This window comes from Ailuropoda melanoleuca, chromosome 6 (genome assembly GCF_002007445.2).
Source record: "Ailuropoda melanoleuca isolate Jingjing chromosome 6, ASM200744v2, whole genome shotgun sequence".
Lineage (NCBI taxonomy): Eukaryota > Metazoa > Chordata > Mammalia > Carnivora > Ursidae > Ailuropoda > Ailuropoda melanoleuca.
The window spans coordinates 56,382,073-56,408,712 of NC_048223.1; the positions used below are offsets into that span (position 1 = coordinate 56,382,073).

General features: G+C 42.8%; 2 protein-coding genes and 1 long non-coding RNA gene across 17 annotated transcripts in view; 1 reads left to right on the forward strand and 2 right to left on the reverse strand.

Annotated features, from left to right (window-relative positions):
• Positions 1 to 21,338, forward strand: part of HEATR1 (HEAT repeat containing 1) — a 54,979-nt gene extending 33,641 nt beyond the window's left edge. For all 3 annotated transcript variants that reach the window (XM_019809293.2, XM_034662450.1, XM_019809291.2), the window contains exons 29-45: positions 3,260 to 3,388; positions 4,946 to 5,176; positions 6,345 to 6,471; positions 7,869 to 8,029; positions 10,908 to 10,954; positions 11,068 to 11,191; positions 11,791 to 11,931; positions 12,447 to 12,736; positions 13,428 to 13,578; positions 14,539 to 14,694; positions 14,856 to 14,990; positions 15,142 to 15,246; positions 15,333 to 15,501; positions 16,302 to 16,456; positions 16,916 to 17,074; positions 18,927 to 19,035; positions 19,933 to 21,338. In XM_019809293.2, the coding sequence (XP_019664852.1) occupies positions 3,260 to 3,388; positions 4,946 to 5,176; positions 6,345 to 6,471; positions 7,869 to 8,029; positions 10,908 to 10,954; positions 11,068 to 11,191; positions 11,791 to 11,931; positions 12,447 to 12,736; positions 13,428 to 13,578; positions 14,539 to 14,694; positions 14,856 to 14,990; positions 15,142 to 15,246; positions 15,333 to 15,501; positions 16,302 to 16,456; positions 16,916 to 17,074; positions 18,927 to 19,035; positions 19,933 to 20,021 (2,478 nt within the window). In that variant the 3' untranslated portion in view covers positions 20,022 to 21,338. The remainder of the gene's footprint in view (positions 1 to 3,259; positions 3,389 to 4,945; positions 5,177 to 6,344; positions 6,472 to 7,868; positions 8,030 to 10,907; positions 10,955 to 11,067; positions 11,192 to 11,790; positions 11,932 to 12,446; positions 12,737 to 13,427; positions 13,579 to 14,538; positions 14,695 to 14,855; positions 14,991 to 15,141; positions 15,247 to 15,332; positions 15,502 to 16,301; positions 16,457 to 16,915; positions 17,075 to 18,926; positions 19,036 to 19,932) is intronic.
• On the reverse strand, positions 4,173 to 6,707 carry LOC117802668. Its single transcript, XR_004626104.1, has 2 exons — positions 6,324 to 6,707; positions 4,173 to 5,163 (listed from the first exon to the last, which is right to left on the reverse strand). It is a non-coding gene; the product is annotated as an uncharacterized LOC117802668 (long non-coding RNA).
• Positions 18,798 to 26,640, reverse strand: part of LGALS8 (galectin 8) — a 36,026-nt gene continuing 28,183 nt past the window's right edge. For 9 of the 13 annotated variants that reach the window (XM_034662454.1, XM_034662452.1, XM_034662460.1 and 6 more), the window contains 4 exons: positions 26,472 to 26,560; positions 25,627 to 25,792; positions 22,706 to 22,840; positions 18,798 to 20,791 (listed from right to left, as the gene is read on the reverse strand). In XM_034662454.1, the coding sequence (XP_034518345.1) occupies positions 20,579 to 20,791; positions 22,706 to 22,840; positions 25,627 to 25,792; positions 26,472 to 26,560 (603 nt within the window). In that variant the 3' untranslated portion in view covers positions 18,798 to 20,578. Of the gene's footprint in view, positions 20,792 to 21,605; positions 22,841 to 23,584; positions 23,812 to 25,626; positions 25,793 to 26,471; positions 26,561 to 26,640 lie in introns of those variants that run through there. The other 4 variants (XM_034662461.1, XM_034662458.1, XM_034662459.1 and 1 more) reach the window with 3 other exon arrangements.

Here is a 26,640-nt window from a genome sequence, read left to right on the forward strand (position 1 = left end):
GACCTGTTTTGTGACCCAGAACATGGTCTATTCTTGAGAATGTTCCATGAGCATTAGAATAGAATGAGTATTCTTTGCTTCTGGGGTGTAGTGTTCTATATATATATCTATGAGGTCCAACTCATCTAGTATGGCATTCAGAGCTCTTGTTTCTTTGTTGATTTTCTGATTAGGTGATCTATCTATTGTTGATAGTGGAGTATTGAGGTCCCCTACTATTAATGTATTTTTATGTATATGTCTCTTTATTGTGGTTAAGAGTTGGCTTGTGTATCTTGCTGCTCCCCTGTTGGGGGCATAGATATTTATAATTGTCATATCCACTTGTTGGATACATCCCTTAAGAATAATATAGTGCTCTTCTGTATCTCTAAGTATAGTCTTTAGTTTAAAATCCAGTCTATCTGATATGAGAATTGCTACCCCAGCTTTCTTTTGAGGTTCATTGGCATGAAAGATGGTATCCCATCCCTTTACTTTCAGTCTGGATGTATCTTTAGGTTCAAAATGAGTCTCTTGTAGACAGTAAATGGATGGGTCATGTCTTTTTATCCAATCTGCAACCCTTTGGCGTTTTATGGGAGCATTTAGGCCATTTACATTGAGACTGATTATTGAGAGATATGATTTTAATGATGCCATGTTGCCAGTAAAGTCTTTGTTTCTATAGATTGTGACTTTCTGTTCTGTATCACCTTTGGGACCTTTTTACCTTTATAGAACCCCCCCTTAATATCTCCTGAAGGGCTGGTTTCGTGGTTACGAAATTGGTCAATGGCGATTCTGGAAGGTCTTTATTTCTCCATCAATTCTGAATGACAGCCTTGCTGTATAAAGGATCCTTGGCTGCATGTTTTTCTCTGAAAGAGCTTTAAAAATGCCCCCCAACCCTTTGTCTCATTCCAGGTCTGTGTAGACAGGTCTGACATAATCCTGATACCTTTGCCTTGGTACGTGAGAAATTTCTTTGCCCTGGCCGTTTTCAATATTGTATCCTTGGATCTAATATTTGCAAATTACACTATGACGTGACGTGACTTAGGTTTGTCGTGGTTGAGCTTGGGAGGGGTCTCTGCCTCTTGGACACGAATCATTGTTTCCTTTGCTAGATTAGGGAAGTTTTCAGCTATAATTTGTTCAAATATCTCTTATAGTCCTCTGTTTTTCTCCACCCTCTCGGGGATGCCAATGATTCTGACATTGGAACGTTTCATTGAGTCAGTAATCTCCTGTAACCTACATTCTTGAGATTGGATTTTTTTGTGCCAAGTTTCTATTTTAGCTTTCTCTTCTACTAACCCATCCTCCAATTTGCCGATACGTTCTTCTGCCTCATTCACCCTGGTCGTCAGAGCCTCTTTTTTTGACTGCATTTGGCTCATAGAATTTCTAATTTCTGCCAGATTTGCTCTCATTTCTGCCCTTAGAGATTCTGTGTTCTTGTTAATATTTTTGTTAATATTTTTTTCAAGTCTACACATCATCTTGACCATTGTTACTCTGAACTCCATTTCTGACAATTTGGTTATATCCACATCCATCAGTTCTGTGGCAGAGGCCACAGACTCATTGTCTTTTCTTTGCTGGGGGGGATTTCTCCTTCTCGTCTTTCTGATGAGGAGAGGTTGCGGGGTTGTCCAGAGCCCAAATTATTGACCGGGACCCAGGCAGTGCGCCCTTGTTTTATAGGGACCTTAGGGATGTGGGCATCTTGAATTTTTCAGCCTGCCTTCTGTGGGAGGGGCCTGCCACCCCAATACGCAGGCAGCCCTGTTTGGGTAGAGTCTCTGTGTCTCCTGCGAGGGGGGATGGGGATGGGCATGCTGTGTGCCGGTATTTCCAGGCTTTTGTTCTCTGGCGGCTTTCCCTGGCAGTCTGCTGTGCCTCTTCTGAGAGTCAGAGCAGCAGCGGCCGAATCTGAGCCTCTCAGAACATGGGATCACAGGCCATTTTCCACTGATGTTCTGGCCACTTTAACTCTGAATCTGTTGGTGCTGCTCAACCCTGCAGCATCCCGGGATGTGCGCTCCACACCCGGCATCCCAGCCCTCACTTCCAGGGCCAGTGCATCTCTGTCCTTTGTGTTTCTAACACCGCCAGCTGCCCATCGCCCCCACGTGCTCTGGAGCTCTGTTTCAGTGTGGTTCGCGCACTCCAGAGCTCCGGTTTTCATACTGGTCATGCGCGCGTTCCCTGGTTCCCGGTCTCAGTCTGGATCCAGTGAGCACACTGGGATTCCGGAGTTCCGTGAGATGCCTGGTGGCGCGCGTTCCCCAGCTCACGGTCTCAGTCTGCTCTCTCGCGGGTGCCGGTCCGCGAGTCCGCCCGCTCCCCCGTGCAGGTGACTACCGCTTCCCTGTGCCCGAACGCGGCGGCTCCCTCCCCCTTCTGTTTAGCTTCCGATATCTGTGCGGATTCACGGCTCCCAGCTTTGTACCTCAGTACTCTGCCCTGGAGATGTTCATTTGTAGAGATCCAGATGTATCTTCCTGCGTCTCAGGCTGATTCCGTGGATGTTCAGGCTGCTCTGGTACCTATCCAGCTTGACTCAGGGGACCGGCTGAAAAAGGGGTCCCCTATTCCTCTGCCATCTTATCTCCTCCCTCCCTATATGTGCCCTTTTTAATGTCTAACTTCTTTCACTTAGCACAGTGTTTTCAAGGTTCATCTGTGTTGAAGCTTGAATCCGTATTCCTTTTTATGGCTGAATATTATTCCATTGTATGTGTATACCATAGTTTGCGTATTTGTTCATCAGTTGACGGCCACTCGTTTCTCCTTGCTGGCTGTTGTGAAGTGTACCGCTGGGGACGTTTGTACATGAGGTTTTGTGTGAACCTGTTTTCCGTTCTCTTTGGTGTGTACCTAGGAGTGGAATCGCTGCGTCGGAAGTTAATTTTCTGAGAAACTGCCAGACTGTTTTCCAAAGCATCTATATAATTTCTACCCACCAGCAGTGTATGAGCATTCTAATTTCTCCAAATCTTCACTGCTAGTTGATCCTTTGTTTTTCTTTTAAGTCGTCCTCGTGTGTGTGAAGTTTCTTATGATTTGGGATTTTACATTTCCCGAAATGCCTAACGTTGTGCATCTTTTCAAGTGCTCATTGACCATTTCTTTATGTTTGGTGAGATGTCTTTGGGAATCCTTTGCCCATTTTTAAACAGGGTTGATTCTTCTTTTATTGCTGGGTTATAATGAATCATTGATATTTGGTGTGCTTAAAATGGAAAATATTGAAAGATGTGTTTTCTTTCAGGATAAAGTTCTACACAATATCATGTCTATTTTTACATTTATGGGAGCCAATGTCATGCGTCTAGATGATACTTACAGTTTTCAGGTTATTAACAAGACAGTGAAGATGATTATCCCAGCACTTATTCAGGTAAGCTGTCTTTATACAGTAAGTAGTTTTTTGTTAATTTTTTTAAGTATGCTCTGTACCCAGTGTGGAACCCAGCGCAGGGCTTGAACTCACAACCCTGAGATCAAGACCTGAGCTGAAATCAAGAGTCGGATGCTTAACTGAGCCACCCAGATGCCCCAGTGTTTATTTTTTTTAATCCTAAAATTTTTACATATTATGAAAGTAGAAGTACATAAGTGACATGAAAAGTCTTTCTGAAATGCTCAGGTATTTGTGCTTCCTAGATTTCAGAATGGTGAAGCTAAGAATTGTAACAATGTCCATTCCAAAAAGTGAATAAACAAGCATAGCTGGTTCTGCTCTGCTAAAAGGGTGTAACTATACTTGTGTCTTACTGTTACTCTGACAAAGTGAATTTAAATTTGCTGTATATTTCGGGACATTGCAGTTGGATAATACCCTTCGCAGGTCAATGAAGACAGGACATTTTAGAGCTACAGTGGCAAATTTGTTAATATGCAATTCGGCATTTTCCAGGCATTCTTTAAGAGCCATGTACTCAGAGACGATTGAGTCTCTGCCAGTAAGGATGAACCGTTTGAGACTAAAAAGCAGTCTTGAAGATAAAGAGCCTGGTCATCTGCTTGAATTTTCTGTTTACCCGCACCTGTCGTTAATGTCTTCCTTACATGATTGACCATTCCCGGGATGACCGTTTTCAGCACCATTTCCTTTAGTCTTGGTATTAGGTTGATATTGTCTGTGTCCAACATGTTGGGAAGTACAGGACACAGGTATTAAAAATAACTGTATGCATCAGTGTCATATATGCCAGTTGAATAGGTCAGTGCTGGAAGAGTTCGGGGTAAAGAACAACACCTATGGGCCAGGAAGACCACAGAGGTTCATAAGAAGTAGAATTTGAACTGATATGAATGAAGGACAGGATTTGGTTGATGAAATGGCAAGGTCCAGGAGTATGTACAGTGTGTGTGAAGAATGTAATGTAGATTGATGTGTGGACTGCACAGTGTTGAGACTGGGAGAAGTAGAGGGCATTGGTTCATTCATTCTTTCATTCAACAACCATATCTGGAGTATCAATTCCAGAGTTAAATGGTTTGAACATTATTCCGAAAGCCACAGGGAGTTATTGGCCCCTTCTGTGCTCTGCTTATGTGGATTACACCCATTCTTCTCTGGGCAGAACACAAATCCTGCTTGATGTGTGAAGGCTCCCGGTTGGCCTGAGAGCAGACTTGTTATAAGTGCCATATACTTGGCATCTGTCATTCAGCGCCTCCTGCTGCTGTCTTTCCCCACGTGTATCTTGTTCATACAGACAATAAATTTTGGGGGCCAGTCTCACATCCTACACCTTGTATTGCCCTCGGAGCCATACGGTGCCTGGGATGTCATCTGTACTCACTGAATGTTTACTAATATGTCCATGATTATTCACATTCTTTTGATGCCTTTTTTGGGGCACACCTGAAGGCCTTCCCATGTTCACGTAAAAGCTTTGTTTTGAAGGGTTACTTGCTTCTACTCACTGCCCTGCTTGCTCTTCCGCAGTCCGATGCTGGAGACTCTGTCGAAGTCACGAGAAACGTGGAAGGAGTTGTGGTGAAAGTCATTCATGTGTTTGTGGACGCGCTGCCGCACGTTCCAGAGCACAGGCGCCTCCCCATCCTTGCTCAGCTTGTCGATACGTTAGGTGCAGAAAGATTCCTCTGGGTTCTCCTCCTCCTGCTTTTTGAACAGTATGTCACTAAAACAGTGCTGGTGGCTGCCTGTGGAGAAAAGGTCAGAGTATAGGGTGGGGTGATTAGAAGGAAATGCTGATGTTTCACACACACTGTGTGGTATTTTCCAGTTTATCTGTGGGGCTGGTGATGCTTATGTCTGTTATTGAACAGTACTTGCTCGGAACTGTTTTTAAAGATGTTTTTGACGTTCTTTACAATTGTTTTCAGAGCCTGTGGCACTAAATACCTCAGTAGCAACAAATCATTTGCTGTGGTGATGTGACTTTCCTGAGAACCGCTCTGTAGGGCCATGATAGGTGACTCTGTTTTAGCCTAACAGAGTCCAGCTGTAAAGTAATCAAACTGTCTCTTGAAAATGGTTTTGAAGGCATTTCATGGGGAGAGGGAGGGGTGTCAGAATCATCAAAATGGTTACAACACTGGTGATTGTTTTAAAAAGCCCTATTTACATAGATGAGGGCAGAACTTCTAGGTCAAGGACTGCTTTTTTTTTTTTTTAAGATTTTATTTATTTTTTTTAAGATTTTTTTTTTTTAAATTTATTTATTTGACAGAGATAGAGACAGCCAGCGAGAGAGGGAACACAAGCAGGGGGAGTGGGAGAGGAAGAAGAAGGCTCATGGCGGAGGAGCCTGACGTGGGGCTCGATCCCATAACGCCGGGATCGCGCCCTGAGCCGAAGGCAGACGCTTAAGCGCTGTGCCACCCAGGCGCCCCTAAAGATTTTATTTATTTATTTGAGAGAGGGAACACAAGCAGGGGGAGTGGGAGAGGAAGAAGCAAGCTCCCAGTGGAGGAGCCTCACGCGGGGCTCGATCCCAGAACACTGGGATCACTCCCTGAGCCGAAGGCAGACGCTTAACCACTGTGCCACCCAGGCGCCCCAAGGACTGCTTTTAAATGACTTTTTAGACATAGGATCTGGGAATAGAGCTAGACCTACTCTAAGTAAAGGAGCACATTCAGTTTGGCTAGAAATCACAATGCAGATTTTCCTGGAATTATGCCCACATAGTTCTCATAAATTGGCTTTTTTATGTAGGACACTCAGTAACTCATTCATCTGGTGATACATGTGACTGTAAGGAACAATACGTAATGCCTTTGCATGCCAAGAAATACTTCTAAAACATTTCCCTAATGTGTACTTATTAACATAAATTTGATAGGTATACTTTTATTACCTATTTCTCTTCTCTATACAGGATGCTATTTTAGAGGCAGACACTGAGTTTTGGATTTCAGTGTGTTCTGAATTCAGTGTCCAACATCAGATACAAAGCTTGATGAATATTCTTCAGTACTTAATAAAGCTGCCAGAGGAAAAAGAAGGTAAGGTGTTAATTATTGTTTAATCTGAAGGATCAAGAGAAGCAGAAGACCGTGCAGGTTATCCTTAGAGCACATAGTACATCTTTTTAAAAGAGTTTTTTGCAAGTAACTTAATAATTTTTATTTTAAGTGTATGTTGTGTGTCTTCTCAAATCCTTATGGAAAACAGAAAGTAGGACTTCTTCTTGCCACTCCTTACTCATTGGCTTTTATTCTTCTGTGCTTTTGTGTGGATGTGTTGGCTGCGGAGTGTTAACAGGTGTACAGGATGCATTATGGTAAAATGACGGCGAATTATTAGCTTATTAGCTGTCTCTTGTCTTCCCATTAAAATATTTGTGAAGACACAGGACCAAAAAAACCCACAACTTCGGTAACTAAATATTGGAATTTTAGGGGCTCCTGGATGGCTCAGTTGGTTAAGCGTCTGCCTTCGGCTCAGGTCATGATCCCAGGGTCCTGGGATTGAGCCCCACGTTGGGCTCTCTGCTCAGCAGGGAGCCTGCTTCTCTCCCTCTCTCTGCCTCCCGTGCCCCCTGCTTGCATGCTCTTTCTCTGTCAAATAAAATCTTTAAAAATAAATATTAAAATTTTACTGTATATATGAGTCTCGAAAAAAAATTCCACTAACTGCAGCACCAATGAGACTGGTTTAAGAAAGGGTTTGATGTGTTCTTAGTTCTCTGCCCTTTGAAACAGAGCAGCAAGGAGCATCGGAAAGAAGATACTAAGGACTTTGCGGGGACTGTCTGTACGGCTGGCTGTTTTGGCCAGGCAGCAACTTGTCTGATCCTACAGTCTGCTTAGGTCTGGCGGGGACAGACCAGCCTGGAGAGCTGTATGTAGGGACCTGTCTGTGGAAGAAGTCTTCAGCTTGAGTCACTCTCTAGGACAGGGTTTTTTTAAGTGGCCCGCTGTGGACTCCCAGTTACTGCACCCTCAAACCCTTTTATATTAGATAAATTTGGATATGGGATTCTACAAAGTTTTAGGAGACACATCTGTGAACTTTTTGAGTTAATTGTTGAAGGCTAGAGAGGACCCTCCTTCAGTCTGTTGCGGGCCACCAAGTAAATACCTCTGAGGCTTCAGGATTGGGAATGGAGGCAACATTTAAGGACATCTTTTGTAGTGTTTTTGTCTTTCATTTGCTTGTCTCAAGTTGCCCTGGGTTTTTTGTTGGTTTGTTTTTGTCTTACACACTCTCTTCTCGGGGCTCTTGGGTATTTTGTTGATAAATACACATCTTTCACTAATTCAGAAGAGGAAAAACTGGGTGTGACAGAGTCACAAGTTCCACTCAGGCAGTTATATCCCGTGGCTCATGCTCCTTATTACCTCTCTAGAGATCTCACATGAAGATGAGCGAGGTCACTTGCCTTGTTGTTCTTTTTCAGAAGCTGTCTCCAAAGCAGTATCAACTAAAAGCGAATCACAAGAAGAAATGCTACAGATTTTTAATATAGACACTCACACTAGCAAGCAGCTGCGGCATTTTAAATTCTTGTCAGTGTCCTTCATGTCTCAACTCCTGGCTTCTAGCCATTTTATCAGAAAGGTGATGTGTTCTTTAAATGGATTTATGACAAAATTATTTTGTTTTTTTTTTTCTGAAGAAACTATCTTTTAAACTAGTAAAAAGAGATTGGCAAATATAAAAAACACGAGGCATGCCTTTAAAGATAATAGAAAAAATATGGTAGAATTTACTTAAACGGTTTGGCGTGATCTGTTCAGGTTGTACACATATAAACCCTGTGACTCTGTATTTCCATTCTCAAGTGGCATACTGGCATACCTCGTTTTACTGTGCTTCGCATATGGTGTGCATTTTTTTACAGATTGTAGGCTTGTGGCATCACACGGGTCTTCCAGCACCATTTTTCCAGCAGTTGATCACTTCATGTCTCTGTTTCAAACTTTTTCATTATATTTGTATGGTGATTTGTGATAAATGATTATGACTTACTGAAAGCTCAGGATGGTTTGCATTTTTTAACAATGAGGTATTTTTAAGGTATATAAATTGTTTTTTTAGATACAACACTATTGCACACGTAATAGGCTACAGTTAGCATAAATATAACTTCTATATGTGCTGGGAAACCAGAAAATTCATTCGACTCACTTTATTGTGATACTTTCTTGTGGTGGTCTCTCCGGGGTATGCCTGTCTACCCCACAGAAATACATGAGCATATAGTTAGCATACGTGCTAATAAAACACACTGAGAAGAGCACTCATAGCAGCAATATTTGTGGTGGCCCAGAGCTGGCCACAACCCAGGCGTCTGTCAACAATGGATAAAGTGTCCGTCGTCGTAAATGGACGTGAGCAAATCTCATAAAGGTAATAGTGAAAGAAAGCAGGCAGACACAAAAGAATACACCACAATTCCAGATGTATAAAGTTCAGAAACAGCCAAAACAAATCTGTGGCTTTAAAATGAAGGACAGTGTTTACCTTTGGGAAGGAGGGAATGGGGATAGTAATGGGGGTCAAGTAGAGGAAGGATTCTGCAGTGCTTATAATTTTAGGCTCTTATTTTACCTGCATACAGCAAGCTCTGTCCCTGTGATTTATATGCCTTCCTGTTTGTGTGTTAAACTTTACACACAGAGGGGAAGAAGACAGAAATAAAATGAAGAGAAGGCAGGATTGGGAACGTCAGAGTGGTTGAACATTAGAAAGTCTGTGTCCGCTGTCAGAAAGTCTTCTGTTTACTGCATGAACAGGTCAACAGGGGAAACCATATGATAATTGAAGTATTTATAGAGAAGTAATTTGATAAATTCAGTACATATTCATGGTTTAAGAAAAAATTCTCTTAGCATCCAACATGGATGGGAACTTCCTTGGCCTAATGAATTTACCAGAAACTGGTTTATATCACACTACTTAATGAAACAGACATTATAAAGTCTGGAACAAGGATGTCCTGTCCTGTGCTGTTTCTACTCAAAAAAGTGTAAGAATCAGAAACGAAAGTCACCAAACTCTTAGAACTAATCATTAGTTTTGCAAGCTTGCTTGATAGGGATTAGTCTGGACACTACTCTGGACCCGCTTGCCAAGGACGGTGGTGGTGCAAGAGCAGTCAGAGGGGTCAGTGTACCTGACATCTGTCTGGACACACATCCATGCGAATGTGAGAAAGGGGTTAATGTAGCAGGGACTTTACAGAGTATTTGGGGAAAGAGAACTGTCCAGTAACTAGAGCTGGCATGGTTTGTTTTCGATTTGGAGAAAGAAGACTGATTTCACGCTGTATACAAAAGAGAATTTTAAGTAAATTAAAAATTGACTTCATTGTGAAAAGGAACACTTAGAAGAAAATTAAGAACATTGTGACCAGAGGATGGAGAAGAATTTGGAAGTTGAGTTCAACAAAAAGCCACCATACACAAAATGAAAAGAAGGCTACAGACATAAAGTTCACAAATTCAGTTCCCATTAGAACATCTGGCAGAGAACATGAATTCAATAAAAAGGAATCACAAATGGCCAATTAATACACAACAAAATAACCTCCCTAGTAGGAAGGAAATCGCAGATTAAATGGGATGCCTCTATGATGTCCATCAAATTGGCAAAAATTTAAAAGCTCTTAATACCAAGAAATGGCAAAGCTGTGCCCACAGCGATGGGTAACGTTTCCGGACAGCCACTTCGGAAAGCACTCGGCCGTCCCCAGTCAGGTTGGACACGCTCATCTCCTCTGATCTAGTCATTTCCTTTCTTGGGTGTATGTTCTACAGAAACGTGCCTGCTTGTTGCAGGAGATATACAAAACTGTTCTGACGTTCTTACAGAAAAGAGGGACATAAACAAAATGTCCACAGTCAACAGGTGGACGAGCAGGTGAGCTGGAGTGTGTCCCGTGGTGTATGCAAGGGGCACTGTGTGCAGTTAAATGAGCGCTAGGACGACAGGAGTCCCCACAGACGGATCTCAGAACTCCCACATTCCCAGAAAGCACATTGCCAACTGCTGTACGCTCTGACTGCGTTTAGTGGCAGGTTCAATTTGTGGGGCTGGGAGTACCGGGGGAAGGGAAGAGGGAGCAGTACACGGGCACTACACCTGTATGTATGATGTTGAATGTCTAAAAGTTAGCTAAGAGCTGAGGAAAGCATTTCATAAAATTATTGGGTAAATGAGTATAGATGGCTGTGTGTTTCTGAATCTTTGTAGTGCTTTACGGATGTCACAAGTATCTAAAGAGTATCATTAATAGGAATAGAATAGTTGAAGGGGAACCAGAGTTATTACAGTATGACGGTGATGATCTGAAGCTGATTAAACTGTAATGTCAGAAGACAGCCCTGGGAAGTTTGAATTGGAGAGTCTTAGATGTCTGTTTCACTGCACCTACGTCGGATAATGTTATTACTAACCTCCATACTGTTCTAATGATGTTTTCTTTAAAAATTAGGTGGTTGAAAGTGGCGGTCCTCAGATTTTAAAAGGCCTTGAACAGAGGTATGTTACTTTTTTTTTTTTTTTTTTTTAAACTTGGAAATAATTTCCAACTTTCTATCAAAAAGCCAGGAGAATAGTGCACGGAATTCTTACATGAGTCTCCTTTGTTTCAGGTTGCTGGAAACGGTTCTTGGCTATATTAATGCTGTAGCGCAGTCCATGGAGAAGAATACAGACACACTAACTGTGAAGTTCTGGCGGGCACTACTGAGCAAAGCTTACGACATGTTAGATAAGGTAGCTTTTCATTCTCCCGATCTGCTGTGTTTTGTTGGCTGTTTTTATGTTACTGTGAAACTATCTGACATACAAAGTTTTACTTTAAGAATAAATTTAGCAGTAGACTTTTCTTAATATAGTGCAGCTTACGTTTTTCTTAGAAAAGAATCTCTTGATGGCTAGAAAGAAAATCATCTGAAAAAGGATTGTTTCCCTACCAATTATGAGAACGTGTGTCTCAGGAAATATGCTTTGAATATTCAGTCGTCTAATACTATATTATGTTCCAGTTTATTCAAGTGGAGTAGGAGAAAAATACCTTTTTAGGTAGAGCATGTGGGGTATTACAAATATCACTGGCCTTAACATTAGGATCACTTCAAAATCTTAACTACAAGGCTTTGGGCAGTTCACTTATTCTTAGCATCAGATTTTTTGGTTTTTTTTCTTCTGGAAGTGAATGTGGTTAGTGATGCCGCCCTGAAAGGATTTATGTTAGAAGTAAGAAAAAGGACCTGTAACTGCCTAGAACCTAGAAGCTCTGCAGTGAATAGAAAACTGTCTTAATCTGAGTGGATCTTCCTTTTCTAAAAGTTTTTTTGTTCGTTGCCGTGTAGGTCAATGCCTTGCTGCCCACAGAGACATTTGTTGCTGTGGTCAGGGGGCTACTAGATAACCCGCTGCCATCTGTCCGCCGGAAAGCATTGGATCTTTTGAACAATAAGCTACAGCAGAATACCTCCTGGAAAAAGAAAATTGTAAGTGAAATCTGTACGCCAGGCCCAGTTACCATTCTCTGCTTTATCAAAGAGCTGCATTGAACTTCCTTAAGTTCGTCCAGTGGTACAATTCAAAGAAGTATATCATTATCTGAACGTAATGCTGTGAGGTGTGTTTCTGAAATGTGATGTTAATTCTAATAGGAATTGTGATCAGAGTTCTTAGAATGGAATCTCAGCCTAATGGAATTCTTGGTAATACGGACCAGACGTTGTGGTTTAGCATACTTCTTTAGCGTAATTCTCCTCCTCTTCTACTCCACACCAGTAGAGTGCTTTATATAACTACGTCCAAACTTGGTCACAAGCACATTCACTGGCTCGGTGGTAAATAAAGCAGATGGAGAAACAGTTGCTTCTGTAGAATTGGGTGGCACGGGACCTCTTGGTCTGATTTCCATTTAGGCAGTCTCAAGCAGTAGAAGTGGAAAAATGAACTGTAGTATTTTATTTTGCGGCTTTAATTATATGAAAATTTTGGCTGACCTCCTCAGGTTTATCGTTTCATCAAACTGGTTCCAGTCCTTTTGGCCATCGTGCAGCATAAAAAAAAGACAGTAGAAGAACAAGCAATAAACAGACAAACAGCGTTGTATACCCTGAAACTTTTATGCAAGAATTTTGGTGCAGAAAATCCAGAGCATTTTGTCCCAGTGCTGAATACTGCAGTGAGACTGATTGCACTGGAAACGAAAGAAGACAAGAATGTCTTGGGAAGTGCTCTGCTGTGTGTGGCTGAGGTGGCCTCCACCCTGGAAGCACTGGCCATCCCCCAGCTTCCCCGGTATGCTGACTGGGACCTGGGACGGGAACCGTCACGTCGGGTTTGTGGTACATGTTGAAAGATAGTACCTTAGCGACTTGTTTTGCCTCTGAGTAAAAGTTACATAAGATCAGATTTGTTGAAGATTTGATCTTTTCTTCAAGCTAAAACCCACAACATTCTCATTTCCCTTTATGATGTTTACTGTCACCTGGTTTTCACTCCGCTTTGGCCTGCTATAACTAGGAAGTGTAGCGGGTGAAGCCCCTGTAGAGGGGCCCATCTGTTTGGGCAAAAGCTGCATCACGCTGCCCACGTCCGGAAGTTGGATGCTCCTGACTTTGTCCTTGGCTTTGGTATTTACCAGCTGCGCAGCCCTGGGCAGGTTACTCAGTCTGTTCGAGCTTTGCCATCTCTAAACACGATGGTACCTACCGCACAGGATTCTGGCAGGGCCATGCACGTAAGGTTTTTCACACGGCGTCTGACACAGCAAAGGTTAAACTGAGAGACCCCGTTATTTTTAAAAATGACTGCATGACCATGGGTACTGGGAGATTTCTTGCTCTTGGTCTCATAACATGTAGACACCATTTTGTAAGCTGTGCCGTGAAGTGATAAAGCGGGCACAGTTGTTTGGGTTTTTTCATGACTTCTACTCCGTTCTCTTTCTTCTTAAAATTACTGTACAACTCTTATATTTTAATTCTAGCCTAATGCCATCATTACTGACAACGATGAAAAACACCAGCGAGCTGGTCTCCGGCGAGGTCTATCTGCTCAGTGCTTTGGCGGCCCTGCAGAAGGTTGTGGAGACCCTCCCACACTTCATCAGCCCTTACCTGGAAGGGGTCTTGTCACAGGTGAGCCACGGTGACCTCAACATGTTTTCTGGGGTGGGAGGGGAAAATTAAAAACCTAACGACTTTATTCTCTAAGTTTTTAGTTTCTGTTTGGCAGGAAGGTTCGTATTTCCGAAAAGCTGTCTTTTTTTTTTTTTTAGTAAAAACGCATACCCTTTTTCTCTTCCATCGTCCCACCTGCTTGATCATGACATGGATACAGCTATTGCTTTCTTATAAGGCTTGTCTCTTTTGATTTTGCAGAATGTGTTTTATTGCCTTTCTTCTGCCTCCCCTCCCCAAGGAGTTTTTGGCACTGGGCTGGTAGAGCTGCCTTTTATTATTTCTTGCAGAAACTAGTGGGCCCTGTTTCTAACATGAAGGGTTTTTGAAGCCCAAGGTGTCTTTCAAAGCAGAATTCCTCTATTGCAGTTCAGTGGCTACTTGACAGACAGGCAGTGGGCAAGTGGCATTTCTAACTGAACCTTGGTCTATTCTGTTGTATTGGTCATTTGCCATTTATGAGATTAGGAGCCTTAACTGCCATGAGGAAAATTGTTTAGCTGATTCACACACCTTATAGTCGGGACTTAAAAGTAGACTTCTTACAGAAAGGGACCACTACATCTGAGGAGCTTTCTAGATTTTTTTAGTAAGGAAGAACTTGAGTCTTCTCATGGTCTCTGCATTCCTGTCCTCTTAAAAGAAAAAAAAAAACAAAAAAACAAAAACCAGTCTGAGTGCTCTGTGTCCTTTTGCCTTTCACCATTTACCTACATCCCTGACTCCCACTTGGGAAAGAGGCATCTGTTCATCTTTCTCTTCAGATGTTCAAGGCTGGCTTTAGAAGGATTTCTGTGTGAAACTGAAGTGCGCTGAGCGTTCCTCAACCACTAACGTCTGGATTGAGTTCTGTAAGTGTGCGGACGTGCTCAGTGAGTTCCCATACTGGCTTTGATCAGTCTTTTTATATTCCTGTAGGTGGTTCATTTGGAGAAAATCACTAGTGAAATGGGTTCTGCCTCACAAGCTAATGTCCGCGTCACATCCCTTAAGAAGACACTGGCTACCACTCTCTCACCCCGAGTCTTACTGCCCGCAATCAACAGAACGTACAAGCAAATTGAGGACTGGAAGGTTAGATCATACTGGGTATTAGACTTTGGAGAAGGGAGATATGGTACTGAAGTTAAGTTTTCACTTAAAGAAGAGGATGGTTATTTAATACCTTGATGAACGCATTAACGAACTCTAAGAATATTTAAAAATGGCACATCTCTTTACTGTGTTACTGGTAGAACCACATGGGTCCGTTCATGAGCATCCTGCAAGAGCACATTGGGGTCATGAAGAAGGAAGAGCTCACCTCCCATCAGTCTCAGCTAACTGTATTTTTCTTGGAAGCCCTGGACTTCCGAGCACAGCACTCTGAAGTAAGCTTATTTCCACTTCCCCCAATCCTAAAGTGATCTGCCAGTTTAAGAGCCATAGAAAAATCTAGCTGTGTAACCTGTTTTACTTGTGAAAGTTATTTAGAGCCAGATGTTAGTAATCTGGCTAATAGGTCAGCTCTTCTGTTTTCAGAATGATCTGGAGGAAATTGGAAAAACAGAAAATTGTATCATTGACTGTCTAGTAGCCATGGTTGTAAAACTTTCTGAAGTCACATTCAGGCCCCTTTTCTTCAAGGTAAGCTTTCTTCCACATCTCCTTTGTACTCAGATATAAACGGTACAAGGTACATAGGATAAACTACTACTGTTTTATCTTTGTAGCTGTTTGATTGGGCTAAAACAGAGGATGCGCCAAAGGACAGACTGTTGACATTTTACAACTTGGCGGATTGCATTGCTGAAAAGCTGAAAGGGCTTTTTACTCTGTTTGCTGGCCACTTGGTGAAGCCTTTTGCGGACACCTTGAACCAGGTGAACATCTCCAAAACAGGTTGGTAGCCAACTCCAATTCAGTTGACCCCTTTGCTCTGTGTACCTTACACACAGTACAGCAAGTATAATAAGTATAAGGAAGGTGAAGTTTTTACTTCATGGTCAGTTGACAGGCATTGAAGTAGTTGTTTCAGGGTAATAAGAACATGTTATGATCAATTGACTCACCTGGGAGAAAGAATGAAGTACACAGGTGTTAACTGTAAGTTATTGAAAGTAACTGTAAAATGTTCAGGTTGGTATATTCCTTCCTGCTGATGAGCAGCCCACTTGACAGCTGTTAACTGAACTTGTCAAACTAAGTGATCTTAACTGAGAATCTTCTCTTAAAGGAGTCACATATCCAAGAGCCATTCATCTTGTGTCTTTATCCTAATTGATTTCTGTATCATTTTAGAAATACCCTTTGGGTAGGAGAAGGAAGGGAAGAAAGAAGGGGGGGTGGTAAACAGAAGGGGGAATGAACCATGAGAGACTGTGGACTCTGGGAAACAAACTGAGGGCTTCAGAGGGGAGGGGTTTGGGGGGGTTGGGATAGGCTGGTGATGGGTATTAAGGAGGGCATAAAGCACATGGTGCACTGGGTGTTATACGCAAACAATGAATCATGGAACACGACATCAAAAACTAATGATGTACTCTATGGTGACTAACAAAAAATTTTTAAAAATAAAGACCCATAATTGATTAAAAAAAAAATACCCTTCGGTTTGTGGTGTTAAGTGATTTGAATTTAAACACTGGAGATTAAATTGTGAAAATCATTTTTTTTTCACTTTTACTTTCCCCTGTCTACAGATGAAGCGTTTTTTGACTCTGACAAGGACCCTGAAAAGTGCTGCTTGCTCTTACAGTTTATTTTGAACTGTTTATATAAAATCTTCCTTTTTGATACTCAGCACTTTATCAGTAAAGAGAGAGCAGAAGCTTTGATGATGCCCCTGGTGGACCAGGTAACCAAATAGAACCATCTTTTTTTTGACAAACGAGGAAGCCACCATCCCTGTTAAAGTGTTACTAGATTTTATATCTACTAAAAATTACAGCTGCTGGGTTTTCTTCTCCAGGCTTTTTTTTTTAATGAAATTTTTATTTCAAAATTGATTTTTTATTTTGAATGGAAAGAACTTCTCTTCATAGTGGCGTGTACCAAGTTTTACCTTTGAATTTTTCAAATGAAAGGCGTGATAGAAGGTTAGATTTTAAATTTTCTAAACTTGGATTTATCGAGAATGTGTGAGGACTTGGCTGTTCTCTGGAAGAACTCCTCTCAGCTGTTCTGGAGGAAAAGGGTGATGCCAGGGGTTAGGAGAGTCTGTCCGAGTTCCAAAAGGTGGTAAATTTGTACTAGAATTACACCTGGTTTTTGAGCCTGCTGCCATTGCTCAACGTCCTGGTCTCCCTCTTCACAGCTGGAAAACAGGCTGGGAGGGGATGCACGCTTCCAGGAGCGGGTGACAAAGCACCTGATCCCCTGCCTCGCGCAGTTCTCAGTGGCCATGGCAGACGACTCTCTGTGGAAACCGCTGAACTACCAGATTCTGCTCAAGACGAGAGACTCCTCACCCAAGGTAGGAGCTGTGGGTGACAAGCACCCGAGCTGCGTGTGTTCACCATACAAGCCGAACGGCCTTAAAGCAGTCAAGGATGTACGATCACGCTGCTTGTCTTCTGGAACTAGAGGTTGCTTATGAGGCAGAAGTTTGAGCCTGAGAAACTGGGTTTTTACTTAAAGGCTATTTATAAATAGAAGTCCTCTCCACACCCCCACGGTGTGTTAGACATAAGTACTAACACTTTCTAAATACTTTTAAATCTTGAAAAAACCTGAAGGTAGTTCCTTGTGTTCCTTAAGCACCGTTTACATGTCCTTGTGTTCCCAAAGGCAGTCTTCAGTTTGTCCACACATTCCTTTGAGTTAGAGCAGTGTATTACCTCCATTGTATTTATCAGGCTTAGGATTTTGAGGAATAAGAAAGTAAGTAGTGGCGGTTGACACTCACTGACCTGCTCAAGAATGAGTGGAAATGAAAATTCCATGCCTGAGTGTCCGTGTTTTCATTTCTCTATCATACAAGAACCTCAGTGAATAAAACAGACCAGTTTTATTAAAAGGTTTCATACTTGAAATTCGTAGTATTTATTTCTTAGAAGAGAGAACAATGAAGCTATTTTTATGAACCCCCCAAATTTTAAATTGCAGGTTCTTACAAAGTTGTAGCATGAAATTTATTTTAGTCTGGTTTGAACATAGGTAGTTAACAGATGTTTTTTAAATAAGTCATTTTGCTGTATCCAATTATTTTTTAAATGATCCGAAACTAGAAAGAAAAACTAGAAATCAAACAGCTTTGATTTCAAAGCGAATCCCTGGGGCACCTGGGTGACTCCATCAGTTAAGCACCTGCCTTTGGTTCAGGTCATGATCTCAGGGTCCTGAGATTGAGCCCTGGTAGGGCCCCCTGCTCAGCGGGGAGCCTGCATCTCCCTCTGCCTCATCCCCACTCCTGGCTTGTGCTCTCACTCTCATGCTATCTCAAATAACTAAAATCTTTAAAAAAAAAAAAAAAGTGACTCACTAACAGTACCCAGCGACTGCTTGCGTTACTTCTGCACTACTTGTCGTAGACCAGTCATGTGAGACACTCCCAAACTTTTTTCTAAGTTCCTGGACTGGAACATCATAATACTTTGTTTTTTAATTCTGTGCTGAGCATGAGACCAGAGCCAGCGCCCAGCCCCTCCCACGACTGTAGCGGTGACACAGGGTTCCGAGGGAGGGGTCCTGCCTGAGGTGACCAGGGATGCTTTTCAGCCAGGCCAGCGTCATCTCCGACAGCCAGGCAAGCCAGTGAGTTCCAGTGCCCATATATTTGGAATGACACTCTTGAGATTGTGTGTAGTATTTTGTTTTTATTTTATTTTTAAAGGAAAATGTGGGGGCCCCTGGGTGGTGCAGTCGATTAAGCATCTGACTTGATTTCAGCTCAGGTCCTGATCTCAGGGTCGTGAGAATGAGCCCCACATCAGGCACCATGTTCATTGCGACTCTGTTTAAGATGCTCTCTCCCTCTCCCTCCAACCTCCTACCACCTGTGTGTGCATGTGTGTACTCTCTCCAAAAAAAAAGAAAAAAAAAGTTATAAAAACATTCACATTAAGACCTGCAGTACTAGATAGAAGACACTTTAAAAAACACTGGTTTGTAGAAGGTTGCTCATATAAATGGAGCCCAAATTGTTAAATAAATTGGTATTCTGAGATGAAAGTTGAGTGGACAGAATGGAAACAAACTCATGTGAAGGAACGTTTACTTTAAAAAGTCAGAGACTGTCTCAAGTTAGTCATAAGATATAAATACGGCAATACTAGTGTTTTGGGGTTTTTAAAAATCCTCATTCTTCACCTCTTTATCCCTTTCAGGTTCGATTTGCTGCTCTGATTGCTGTGTTAGCACTGGCCGAAAAACTAAAGGAGAATTATATTGTTTTGCTACCAGAGTCCATTCCTTTCTTAGCTGAGTTGATGGAAGGTAATTCCTAAACTACTAAGAAATAATTACAGTAAAATTCTGTGCAAATGTGCCCAGTGATAGCAGAAATGTGGACAGAAAGTGATGAGCCCTTGGCTCTCATCCTCCGCATCTCCCGCTGCAGGCCCAGGAGGCCGAGGTCCTGTTGTGAATAGGTGGGGGAGTGTGTTAGGGGACCACCCTGGGGTCATAGGAAACTTGTTTACAGTATTTGTGAGGGTAAAAACCGACTACACTACGGTTTTTCGCCAACCTTGGACACTGATATGATTGAAGATTTCGGTCCACAGACCTAGGGTCATTGCAGCAGAGCGTTTAGTGCCAATAAGATTGCAGATGAACTGCCTGTTCATAATGACCAGCATTTGCCCCATCTCTGCATGGAGGGGCTCATCGAATCCTCATGGCGGGCTGTAGGCCATCGTCCCTGTTTTCGTGAAGGAAGAAGCTAGAGGCTTCACAGGGATTAATTTGACGGAGCGTGACGGGCAGAAGTGGGGTGTGAATCCAGGTTTGTGCCGCCACGCAGCCCGAGACAGAACGGTGCAGGTCTTACTAAGGGCAGACGGAGCCAAGTAGACAAATGCTTTTTCATACTAATGGGTCACTCCTTTTCTAAAAGTACATGCGGCTTGGTTTCTTATGTCCTGGAGGAGGCGCATCACCAGGAATTGGGAAGTTTCGTTAGTGTACCGCTGTTCTGGGGGCTCTGTCTCACTCAGCTTCTGGGTCTGAGACCAAGAAGGTGGCATGGAGGGGAGGGCTCCACGATGCTCTCTGCTGCACTGTTTCCTTCCCCTCTTTTGACCGAACAACGGCCAGAGAATGCAAGATCTGAAGTACTAGACGAATGATCATTGCAGCAGAAGATTGGTTCAGTTTTGATTTGTTTTTCAGATGAATGTGAAGAAGTAGAACACCAGTGCCAGAAGACCATTCAGCAGCTGGAAGCTATACTGGGAGAGCCGCTCCAGAGCTACTTCTGAACCTTTGGGGTTCTGGGGTTTCTTACTCTGTTCAGAGGTCAGATTTATTTTTCGTATTTTTATTTTTGGGTGTTTGGTACCATATTACTTTTGGTACCCTGACACCTCTGCGGACTCCTTTATAAAATTCCCACCTGGTTTGTGCTCCCACAGAAGCCTCTCCGGCCACCTCATAGAACTGCAGTAAGAGTAAATGACAGCTGGTATTTGTATACAGACTGCTGTGTGTGTCAACATTTGTTAAGACAATGTTTGAACTTCTGATTGAGGTTCTTGCTGTAACGGACGTGTTTACCTCACTCAGACTGTCAAACCTTAACTCTTCCAGAGAGGGAGGTCTTAGTACATGGTATCCATGTCAGAGAGTTCACTCAGGGTAGCTCCTGAAGGAAAGGACAGTTGCCAGCACTCGGCAGCAGCGCTTCGGACTGGAAAGCTATCGGGAATACTTTTTGTTTTGGGTAGAGGACACTTCAGCCTTACTTTTTGTGTGTTTGGCCACAGGGAATTAGTTCTGGAATGCATTTCCCACTTAGGACTGTGATTGAGGGGTAACTTTAGTCTTTCTTTGGGGGGCTGAGGCAGTGGGCTGTGTAGGCAGATCCCACAAATAGAAAAGGCCCAGAAACAGTAGGTGGCATGGCTCCTCCAGGACTAGAAGTAATCACGTTTCCACTGGTGGTAATCCAAGAATTACTTGTATGAGAAAGTGTCAGATTTTCTTCAAAGCTTTGAAGTTTTCTAATCTCTGGTGTCATGTGAACTAAAGGCTCAAAAAAAATTAAATCTTTTATTTATTTTATTTACTTATGCCTTTTAAAAAAAAATTTAAAGCATCTAAGAACTGTCCCATAGAATGTTTAGTTTGAAAGCTTTTGTTCTAATTTAACATAGAAAATTCAGTGCAGAACTGTGACTGACAAAGCAAAAGGCTAAGTTGTAGCTTTAGAGATACAGCTTGCTAGGAATGCACTCCCGTCTAAGAAATGTCTTGATAATATTCTGTCATCTGTCTTCAGTTAATACCTCCATGTGAAACAAGAGTAAACATCAAGTATGCTTAGGTTTTAGAGAAAACAACGTATGTGGGCTTTTATTTTTCTTGGAGTGGCCTGCGGTCTCCATGTCTCAGTTATGCCCTCTGATATTCTTTATAAGGGAACAAAAGACCCTGGGGGATTCCTTCTACAACCTTCCCAATGGAAGTTAGGACCCCTCCACCCCCCCCATGAGCTTGGCAAGATGCAACGTAATAAATTAACATGAATAGAAGAGAATGAAGTGCCAGAAGCTTCTACACTGAGTACTTGTAAAAAATCAGATAGCTTAAGTAAGTCTTTTTGCTACATGGGTACAAATAATATCTAACCCAAATCTGTAATGAAAATATTTGTAAATGCTGGCAGCATACTCAGCCCAGCAATTTAACAGGATAAAATGATCAAACTGATTCAGCTTTCCTACCTCCCCACTCCCAAGCCTTTGAAAATTCCTGTAACAAGATCTGACCTGTAAGAATTGTACAAAGAACTCCTGCCAACTTGCTTCAAAGAGTAATAGAAAAAATTACAGAAATGCAACACCTTAACCTGCTGATACAGGTTTGATTTTAATCACTTAAAGTAGAACAATGTTTTGATGTCCGTGGCTAACGATGAGGGACTGATCTTTAGAAGAGCAGAGGGGCAGGGCTTGTTTGCAGGCAGACAGGCAACAACAGATCTTTCATACCACCTCTTTCTACCTCAGTGGTCTCGATATACTGTACCTTCTGATAGTACCTGTTTTATGAACAGTCATGAAATCTAATCTTCACATTGTTTTGTTGAAATCATCTACCTTAAAATAAGACCTTGGACTCACCCTGAATTCAGGTACTCTCAGCATTTACTGGTACAGACATCAGTGGCCTTGAGACTGAAAGTTAACTTAATACCATTGGTTTTGTTTTGCTGTGTTTTTTGCCCTAATCTTTGTGCTGCGTTCAGATTTCACAGAGTTAATTATTTGGCAATGCTTACAGCTAATAGAGCGAGGTATTTATCATGCTAAAGGAAACTGCCTGATGGAAGGCAACATCAGTCCTTTCCATTATGGGATCTGACTGATCTTTGGGTATGAAAGTGATCGCTGAAGAGGTGGTGTCTTGTAAATTAGTATGTAGGTGACTTCACAGCTGAGTAGTTATCTCTAGTTACTTTATGCAATTAATGTCAGCATAGAAGATTGAGTTCCAGAGACAAGGGAACAGAGTGGTATTGTGCTCCACTGTATACTCCTATCCCCAGCTCCTAGCACAGTGCTGGCAAAAAATAAGGGCTCCATGCACGTTAGCTTCTACATCAATAGATAACCTGCTGAATGTGAAGCGATTTAAAAAAGACGAGGCCAGGGTGGGAGAGCAAACACAAAGGCCTGAATCATGACTGTAAGTTGCTGTTGCCTTAACTTTCCTTATTCTGTACTAGACAAAGCCACACTGTGTGGCAAGGACTGAGAACACCTAGTAGGACTTCATGTTATACAAGCTCATTTTAACTATAGATAGATACAGATATATAGATAAATGTGTGTGTGTGTATACATACATACAGTATAATAAGACAGTTTTAACAAGGCCAGTGTTACATAAGCCATTTGTATTTCAGTTTTTGTAGCAAGCGTACCAGCTACCAGCTCCTTACTTCCAGTAAGTGAACATCTCCGTCAATTTCCAGCGTGTCAATAGCGCTCAGCTCTTTAAATCTGTGTTTGTACTCCACGCTGTGGACACCATTCACCGCAACCTTGAATTCTCTAGCGTCACAATAAATTATCATCTGGAAGGAAAGCACACACATTAGTGGCTCCTCTCAGTGTGCAAGAAACAAAAGTTAAACTAACAGGATATCAAAAAGTAATCCCCTGGGTTTACTTTATAGGCAGACACGTTCTCCCAGCCTGCTGCTGTTCACTTCTCTTCTAAGACTCTGACGTTAATCTGGTAGTAGCACCTTCTGCCTTGTCGCACTCAGGGAAATGACCGAGTATGCTTGGAGTCTCACACCGTCCCCAGGGCCTGAGGCCTGCCTTCCCTCAGCCCCTTACCTCTGCTGTGCCCTGTCCTGCCCGCTGTTCCTGGCAAAGTGTGCCCCCCCCCCAATCCTGCCCATGTTTGGGAACTGCAGTGCTGGAGGAGAACTGCCATACTGACAGGCACAGAGGAGCCGGTCCCAGCTTACAGGCTGGAACCCAAGGGATCTGGGTCATGACTCTTCCACCTTAAACTCTAAGGTCTTAGAAAATGACACAAAAACTTCAGAAGTTTAGGGCACTCTCTAGGTTTGCACTGCTGCACGGTGACCCTGACTTCCATCCCAGCTCACCGCATCTTGGCCTCCGTTTCCCAAAAGCTCAGTATTCTGTGACTCCGTGGAGGAATTAATTAGTATTTTGGCAAAGATTCAATTCAGATTCATGACTGGTGTGAGCCTTTCAGAGCTGTCTTTGCCTAAAACTCAAAACAGCGAAAACCAAAAGAAACTACATTCCTTTTAAATCACTTTTACACCTAAAACACGTACTTATGATAACACGTTCCTGATGCCGATCTGGTTCTCCACGCCCACTAAACAGACCAGTTTGGTGTTCTCTCTTCTGCCTCTTCCCTCCGTCAAGGCCTCAGGAGAGCAGAGAGGAGCAGTACAGCCCTGCTGCTCGCCCGGCTCCGGCCCCAGCGGGCCAGGCAGAGGCCAAACCTCCATCTGCAGAGTCTGTCTGTTGTCGTGCTCGGACTAGTGAAAGTGGCTGGCTGCGAGGGGAAATTCCATGGATGAAAGAGCGAACTGACAGAAGCAAAGGCTTCAGGGCTACATAGAGAATTGGGGAAAATATCCATAACCCGGGATTCTGTCATCCTCACAACAGGGGGTGGAAATCCCAGTTTCAACCAGGTGGAAGGGACCCTTGGTAATGTTTAACGAAATCTCAAAAGAAAACACAAAATACAGCCTCCTGCCCAGAAGGAGCATAGAGGGGCGTAGCGGGAAGAGTCTATCAGTCACCCGCATGGTACCAGAGCACGTGTGGCACCGCTGCCCTACAGATGGAAGGGAAATGTCTGCAGCCCAGGGAACATGCTACCGTCGAACAAGTACACAACATGCAAAAGAAAGACCCACAATCTACAAGAAAACACGGGACAACAAAATCCCTCAACATCTGATGTTCTAGCACAGATCATAGCAACATAATATGATGATAAAAAAATTACAAAACAAAGGTTTTTTAAAACACCTTAGTAGCTAGAACGAATAAATGAATTTGAAACAAAGAGGAACAGAAAATACTGGTTAAAATCAAATTAATGGCATAACAGAATCTGAGAATCTCAATGAAAACATATTAAAAAGGGGCAGGAGTTTGAAGCAGAGAAAAACCTATCACTACAGAAAATTAAAAACAGTGGTCCAACCACTCATTACCAATGAAGATAATTACTGTTCCTGAGATAGAAAATTAACAAAATGAAAAAGTGATTATTTAAAAGAATTCTTGTCCTTTTCCATTTTAATACAGAACCAAACTTGGGGCTCGGTTCAAAGAACAGGTTACGTCACTAGCTTCCTGTCACCAACCCCAAGGATCCACTTCCTTCTGGAGCAGTCACCTCTGTCTCCTTCCAGTGAGCCCCCCCACCCAATCATCTTTTATACCTGGACTCCTGCCAAGCCAAGAAACCCCTGTGCTGCACTCCCCCGTCCCCACTTTGAATCATTCCCTCAATCTGGAAAACCCACCTTTAACTTGACCTTCCTACATCCTTCTGAATTCCAAACCAATATCCACACCTCCCAGGGAACCTCCTACGATTAGGTCACATCTGTTACTCCACATACCGGGAACTTATGAATATATATGCAGGTTCAGTTGCCATCTTCTATTCGGCCTTTAACAACTAGTTTTGATGAGTTCTTAAGAACTCCACTCAATGGTCCAGAGCATGTGACAGTTTAAAATATAGAAGCATGACCTAAGTCAGTGACCCTGAATGACCATGTGAGGCAGTGCTTCACCTAAGCTAGTGAGTGAACCTAGCCAACCACCCAGCATCCATGTCAAGGAGACTGTTGTCTGCTCAGCATCCAGAAACACATTTTGGGAAGGGTTGTGTGACCATAATATTCACACATCTAGGGGACTCAGGACCATACGTCTTTAAGTTCTAAGGACCTAAACATCTCTTTCCTTGAATATATACAAACAGGACTAACCTGGAAGAAAGGACTGCCACCTAAAGCTGTAGATGGCAGGTGACAGAGCAGTTTTATGGTTTCTGTGTCTTCATGTTCACTTAAGATTATCTTAAACCTGTTTCTCCCCCCAGAGGCAAGTTTCCTGTTAAAACTCCTATGAACTAATACGGGGCTGCATAGTAATCATTCTGCTAATCATGTGGTGTCCTGGCTGTGCCATTTCTGCCGCTCAGAATACTGATTGTATTCTGAGTGCTCCTTTTACAACGCAGACTCTCTCCGAAGAAGAGCCGCATGCGATCTCCACATACTAAGCTAGGATCCTACCCCTCCTCCCAGATTCTTTGTCCTGTCCCATAAGATCATCTTACCTCAAAGTACATCCCAGGACTAAATGGGAAACAGGTAATATTTCTCTCTTCTTCTCCCCAGGACTCGTGAAGAAAAGAATTTCTTACAAATGCTTTACTGTTCAGGCGTGGGTTCAAGTGAAGAGCAATATCTTTTGATTTTCCTGATACCAGGTTAACATTAAAGCTATGGAGAGAATAAAAAAAATTAAGTAGAAGACAGCAGTGCGGTTTCTGCAGTTTTAACAATCAGAACTGAGCTCTGATCACAACTACGCAAAACGTGTGCACACAGACAGGAATGCAGATGAAGGTAAAATCTCAAATTCGGGGTTAGCATTCCACTGATGTAAATATGCTCTTTGCAAAATAAAAGTCTGAAAAACTGGAACATCAGTGTTGAGGCTACAGATCTGGGTGGGAAGCAACTGAAGGGTTAGAGCAAAGTCACCCAGGTGCGAGCTTCAGGCTGCAGGAGGATGCAGTCCCCTGCAGTACTAACATTTACAAGTGTTCCGTTCTTGGAAGTGACTGCCTTCTAGGAAATAGCTCAAGTCACATGACCTCCTGGCTGCCCTGGAGTTCTTCAAGGCACTGGTGGGCTTCTCGGACAAAAACGCCACCTCTCGTCTGGCCACAAAATCCTGGCTCAAAACGCTGGCCTTCGGTCCTGATTCTACCCCCAACTAGTTGTTACCAGTCTGGTTGGCAGCCTGACTCCCCCCTGCTCTGCTGTCTCACGTGTCCGGTGAGGACCAGGACCCTCGTCCTGCTCCCATCTCGCAAGACTGTCAGGGCTTAGTATAAGGCAGGAAGAGATGCGTGTGGAAAGTATTCGCGCCAGCCCCGATAACAATGGTACTGACCCCTTGGCAGTTTTATTCACTTCTCCTTTAATGAAGACGGTTCGTCCAGGGCCCATGGGGGAGTTCAACCTCGCAGTGAATGGCAGAGTCTGAAGAGAAAACACAGTCAGCACTAGGAAGCCTGCAGAAAGTGACCTCATGGGAAAACTGTCCGAAGACACAGGCCATG